Source organism: Pseudophryne corroboree, chromosome 2 (assembly GCF_028390025.1).
Source record: "Pseudophryne corroboree isolate aPseCor3 chromosome 2, aPseCor3.hap2, whole genome shotgun sequence".
In the NCBI taxonomy this organism is placed as follows: domain Eukaryota; kingdom Metazoa; phylum Chordata; class Amphibia; order Anura; family Myobatrachidae; genus Pseudophryne; species Pseudophryne corroboree.
The window spans coordinates 949,564,628-949,571,236 of record NC_086445.1 but is presented as its reverse complement, the minus strand read 5'-3'; the positions used below and the strand labels follow the sequence as shown (position 1 = coordinate 949,571,236).

Sequence of the window (6,609 nt, the reverse complement as noted above, 5' to 3'; positions counted from 1 at the left end):
TGGAGCAGGTAAGTGCCCTTGGCCTGTGTTTTGGTTTGCTGTTTGTGTTTCTTAAAAGTGTGGTGATTCTGTTTGTTTTCCATTTTGTCTAAAATTGAATTTTTGTTTCCCAGGATTGATCTGCAAAGTAGTGTTTGTGTTTCCTGGACTAGCTACTAAATGTTTTTTTTGTTTTTTTGTTTTTTTAATTGGTGTTTGTGATGACTTTTGATGCACAGAAATGTTTAATTTTTTTTTTTTTTTTTATTTGTAAAAATAACATATTTTTTAAATTTTTCTTTTTATTAATTTCACATTTTGGCCATGAATTCAACACAGAAAAAATGTACGCTCCTGCAGTAAGTTTCCCCAACATTTTTTACAACATTTATTGTTTGAATATTTTTTATAAGTTGTTTTTGTATTTTTCACCTCGTTTTTTTTCTTTTTCAAAAAAGTGTGTTATGTCAATATTTATTGCTGCAGAAGCCCTACCTCCCCAACCCACGCCAGCACTCCCACCCCAACCGCCAGCCCCACAACCACAGCCGGCTCCTCATCAACCAAGGCAACGGAGGCGTGCTAGGCCACCAATTTTCCGAACCCGTGTCCTACTTTTTGGTATGCCAGATGATGTGGTGGTGCGTAGATACAGGCTGCCACCACATCTAATCCTAGACACTCTCTCCATAATAGAGAGTGATCTGGAGTCTGAAATTCGGTATCCTACAGCAATACCACCATTGACACAATTCCTTGCAGTGTTACATTTTTTGGCTACAGCCTCATATCAGCATGTTGTGGGAGACCTGGTTGGCATGTCGCAGGGCCAGTTCAGTAAGGTCCTGCGGCGTGTCTGCCAGGCTTTCCTAAAGCGGGTGAAGCAATTCATTGATATGCCTTTGGATGTTGGTGCCCTAGATGTGGTGAAGCGGCAATTTGAGGAAGGTGGTAGTCGCTTCCCACATGTTATTGGGGTTGTGGATGGCACACTTGTTGCTATTCAGCCACCAAGACATAATGAAGAAATTTATAGAAACAGGAAACTGTTTCATTCTCTGAATGTAATGGTTGTTTGTGGGCCATCCCTCCAGATCCTTTCCCTGAATGCAAAATTTACTGGAAGTTCACATGATGCATATGTCATTAGACAATCAGGGATATGGCAGAGATTAAGATCAAGTCAACGAGCAGACATGTGGTTATTGGGTGAGTTGTTGCTCAAATATTTTTTTCTAAAAAAAGTAACTTGACAAATTTAATATTTCTAAATTTTGGATTTTCTTCCAACAGGAGACCGTGGATATCCTTGCACCCCCTGGCTCATGACTCCTTACCGTAATCCCAGGCCAGGACCACAGATGGCATTTAACTCCGCGCTTACTGCCACTAGGCAGCTGGTGGAGCGCACAATTGGTGTCCTTAAAGGGCGGTTTCGTGTGCTCCACCGCACTGGTGGCGACATCATGTATTCGCCGGAGATGGCAAGTAAAATAGTGGTCCTGTGCGCAATACTACATAATATCGCGGTAAGGAGTAGTGTAGAGCTTCCTCAGGCAGAGGAATTGCCTGATGAGGAGCCAGGGGTTGTTCGACATTTCGGTGGGGGGAGTGTTACACGGAGGGGGAGCCAAGTGAGGGCAAGGATTGTTGCCGAATATTTCAGGTATAGTGTTTTGATATTTTCTAGTTTTAAAATTTTTAAAACACAGTATGCTTATGTTTTTTTAACAATGATGACATTTTGTATGATATTGTAAAGTGATTGTGTAAGGCTTTTGTTGTGTTGGAATGGGTAATTTTTGTTGGCGTCAAATTCCGCAAACACGTTAAGTTTACAATGTTTAGTTAGAAAACCAAATAATGTAATGTTGCTAAATAGTGTCCTTATTTGTTTTATATCCTCAAATCCTGATTATGTAAACAAACACACAAACAAATGATACTCAATGTTTCCCACTTTGTGACTGTCCAGCTGAATGATCACACGAACTGTGGTGAGTACACAGATATGTATAGTAATTTTAAATAAACTGTGTCTCTGTGTCTGTGTTTTTTTTTAAATTTTGTTTGATATTTGCTTCTGCGAATGCGTATTTCCGCTCGTGCGAAATAACACTCTGCTCTTCACAGCATTGCAAAGATCAATAAAGTTATTAGAAATGACAACATAGATTTTGGACCAATCACATGCTAACAGACACTATAAATATATGCCCAAATAAGGAAAACGCCATTGCCATGATGCGTGCAGCACCGTTCACCAGGCGGGAGCTCCGCGTGCTGGTTGCGGTGATGGACCGCCGCGTAGGCCGCGTTGGGCGCTTCATCCCCAATCGGGTGAAGCGCGAGGCCTACGCGGAGGTCCGCCGCCTGCTGCGGACTCGCGTCCGCAGCAGGCGGACAATCATACAACTTGAGAGGAGGTGGAGTGATCTCCGCAGGAGGACTCCCGATCTGTTGGCGGAGATCCGCCAGCAAATCCGAACTATGCATACACGAAGTAAGTTACATTACATAAGATTATTAGCATAAATTGTGCTAATGGGGGAAATTCCAAGTTGTTTGCAGCAGGAATTTAGTGAACAATTGGGCTAAACCATGTGCACTGCAGGGGAAGCATATGTAACATGTGCAGAGAGAGTAAGATTTGGGTGGGGTGTGTTCAATCTGCAAAATAATTTGCAGTGTTAAAATAAAGCAGCCTGTATTTACCCTGCACAGAATAAAATAAGCCACCCAAATCTAACTCTCTCTGCACATGTTATATCTGCCTCCCCTGCAGTGCACATGGTTTTGGCCAATTGCAAACTATATTCCTGCTGTAATCCCCTTGGAATTACCCACAATTTACACTAAGTGGTAGGCTAATTGCAACCTTGAGTGTCCTTTTTTGGAAAATAGGACAGTGTGTGTGGTTAGGGCAAACAGTACTGACTGTAGCAAACTGTCACCAAACAAGTGCATGTTTTCAAGAAATAAGAACCAGCCAGGAAACTGTACACAAATACTTGATCAGTGCTGGCTATATAATAAGGTGCCTTGAATAGTGATCTGGTGATGTTGCCTAGACCAATCACTATGACTCAATGGACTAGATTAAGGAATGAGCTTCAAAGTAAAAGTTTGGACTCATTTTGTTTGCTGTGGCCAACATGAAGAGGATCTTAACATGTTTGCTTTTCAATTTTTAAAAACACTGAATTTTACATGGAACAGAACATTGATAATTCAAATTGTTTACTATGTAATTTCTCATGTAAACTAAATGTTGTCAATAATATCATTATAGGACAACAACAACGGCACAACTCTCCGCCCCCTTCCCCTTCCCAGTCCCCCTCCCCTTCTCACTCCCCCTCCCCTTCACAGTCCCCCTCCCCTTCCCAGTCCCCCTCAGCTTCCCAGTCCCCCTCATCTTCCCAGTCCCCATCAGCTTCCCAGTCCCCCTCAGCTTCCCTGGCCCACTCCACTTTCCACTCCCCTTCTCACCACACCTCTCCATCTCTTTCTGGGACCCCTTCTCCTCCTTCACATACCCCTTCTCCTTCAACTTCTACATCACCATCTCAACCCCCCTCACCCTCTATTGCATTAACTTTCTCTCCGCCCCCCTCGCCCTCTCAATCAGACCCCCCCTCTGAAATTGCAGTCCAAATCCAGCCTCCTTCCCCCATCCAGCCTCCTTCCCCAATCCCTCCTCCTTCCCCAATCCCTCCTCCTTCCCCCATCCAGCCGCCTTCCCCCATCCAGCCAACATCCCCACCCAGTGAATGGGCAGAGGAAGCCCCTGAAGACAGTTCAGGGAGTCTTCATGTTGCCGTGGAAAGTAAGTTTTTTAAAAAATTTTTACAAATGATTACCCACTTACACTTACAATGACAAAACATGCAGTGTTGTACTGTTTGAATTCTTGGGCCAAGGACAAATATTTGTTTTTTTCTTCATGGTGTACATGTTGCCTTTACATATTTGTGAGTGTCATTATATGTACAGTGTGTATGTGTGCAATGTTTTGTGTGTCCACTCTAGGTTGACACTCATTAGGTAGCCAGGGTTGCCAGGACAACAGGGTTTATATGTGTTACATTTTCTGGTAAACAGTTAGACCTGAGTGGAGTTTAGTATGTTGTTGGTCTTTTACACTTGTGCCTGTGTAGTCTTAATATTTGCACTTACAAATCACATGCTTCACTTTGTTATGCAGCCTAATGACACACTGATTTGTGGTGTGAAAGTTACATTCACAAAATGACTAATTGTTCAAGTCAAACCTGTTTGCACTTATTTAGTAAGGGCAGCTTTCAGGGAGTGTGGGAATGCTAGGATATGTTGGCCTTCTGAAGATGTTGATATGCAGTGTGATGAGGCAGGACCAAACCCCTTAAAAAATAAAAATAAAAAAAAGATGAGAATGAATGCCAACATGGTGTAACAGTGACGAAGATGGAAGTTATCTTTAACATGGGATGTCGCCCATAACAACCAATACAATTAATCTTTACAATTGGGGAACCACTTCTACAAGATAATAATCTTATTTTGGCTTGTTTGCTATGGGCGACACTACATCTTAAAATGAACTCACATAGTAGTAAATGTAGCCCATGGTCAAGAAAACTGTAATAAGTAACAAAAAAAGACTGAGCAGGCTTGTGTGTTTTTCTGCTAATGATTGTACCATAAAACAGCCATGATGTATCAACTTTGCCATTAAGCAGGCCTGTCCAAACTGCGCAACTGCAACTGTTGAGAAACTACACATCCCAGCATGCCCTGACACAGGTTTGGCATTCCCTGGCCCCAAAACTGAGTCAACGCATGCTGGTATATGTAGTTTCACACAAGCTTGAGGGATGCAGTTTGGACCTGCCTGCATTAAAGTGTGCTTTGTGCCTTGCTTGGATAATAAGCAATGTGAGTAAGTTAGTAATGTTTATGTTATCTCTTAATTTCAGATGTTGCCGTTGGAGATCCCACATCGTTGCAGGAGATTGTTTCCAACATGAGGCTCCATCTCCAGGCCTTGTTGGGTCTTGTGGACGCAATGGAAAAATTTTGTTAATTTTGTGATTTAAAAAAAAAAAAAAAAAAAGGATATTATCATTATTCCAGTAAAAAAAAAAAAATAAACTACTAAATTTAAATACTTCAGCGGCTCTTTATTATTTATTAATGCAATAAAGGAACAGCAGATTGCAGAACAAACATTTTTTACCTTAAACATTTCAAACATCTAACGTAAGTTATTTTAAAACACCAAATAAAACATGTTATTAGCTAAATAAACATGCAAACACCTTCATTCACATACAAAAACTCTACTTTAATAAATTCAGAAAACACATTAGACCAAGCACATTGCAAACATCTATATTTATATTAAACATGTAAATAAAAGGAGGCTCTTTTATGGCTACAAAGTGCACTTCAGGTATTTAAACAAATACTTAATTGATCATGAACATTTCAAATCATTCACTAATTGGATTTGTTATTGAGGAGGGCTTGTGGACTTTTAATTGGAAGGTGTTAGTCCACTTAATAGTATAAAAACAAATTGTGCTGCGTTTCTCAGCAAAAGTGAGCACTTTAACTGAAAAATGTGTAAATCTACTACAACTTAGTATTTTTACGAAGAAGTATGTGTTAATGCGATGGGTTCGCATTGCTGCGAGGATTTCGCATTGCTGCGATGTCATTTGGCGTACGCCCACTTTGTGTAATAATGCGTGCGAATGAGCAAAAATACGTTGGGGCGGATGTTCGCAAATTTACTACATTAACGCAACTTTACTAATAGGTTGTGCGAACGAAAAACTTAGCGAACAACTCGGAATGAGGGCCATGGTTTTGCCCAATTGCTAACAAACTTGCTGCTGCGATCAACTCAGAATTACCCCCATAGTAAATATAATTGCTCTGAAATTACACACTTATGTGTTTGCAAATGCAAAGTGCCCTTTACAAAAAGAGTACTACTTTGGGGTATATTTACTAAGCTCCCGATTTTGACCGAGATGCCGTTTTTTCATCAAAGTGTCATCTCTGTAAATCTCGGTCATTTACTAAACACTAATCACGGCAGTGATGAGGGCATTCGTAATTTTTTGCTAGTTCAGGTAAAAAATTACGAATGAATACACCATCGGTCAAAACGCGGCTGTTTAAGTATGAATCTCGGTCATTTACTAAGAAGTGCAAAGCAAAAAAACACAAAACACTGCCGTGAAAAATTACAACTCGTAAAAAAGTCCTAAAAAAAAACAGACCTGCTTTTTTTATCCGTGATTTGAGATGCATGCAGGGATCCATGAGATCCGTGCATGTATATCAGTGGGAAGGGGTGTGAAAGTGCTTATTTTTGCTAAAAAAATTGCGTGGGGTCCCCCCTCCTAAGCATAACCAGCCTCGGGCTCTTTGTGCCGATCCTGGTTGCAGAAATATGGGAAAAAAAATGACAGGGGTTCCCCCATATTTAAGCAACCAGCATCGGGCTCTGCGCCTGGTCCTGGTCCCAAAAATACGGGGGACAAAAAGAGTAGGGGTCCCCCGTATTTTTAAAACCAGCACCGGGCTCCACTAGCTGGACAGATAATGCCACAGCCGGGGGTCACTTTTATACAGCGC

At 41.3% G+C, this 6,609-nt stretch overlaps 1 protein-coding gene across 1 annotated transcript; it reads left to right on the top strand.

Annotated features, from left to right (window-relative positions):
• Nucleotides 1-321: 321 nt before the first annotated feature.
• On the top strand, nt 322-3,607 carry LOC134987046 (putative nuclease HARBI1). Its single transcript, XM_063950468.1, has 5 exons — nt 322-338; nt 438-1,188; nt 1,273-1,645; nt 1,955-1,976; nt 3,272-3,607. Exons 1-4 carry the CDS (start codon nt 324-326, stop codon nt 1,956-1,958), a joined length of 1,143 nt encoding a protein of 380 aa, XP_063806538.1. The 5' UTR covers nt 322-323; the 3' UTR covers nt 1,959-1,976; nt 3,272-3,607.
• Nucleotides 3,608-6,609: the final 3,002 nt, after the last annotated feature.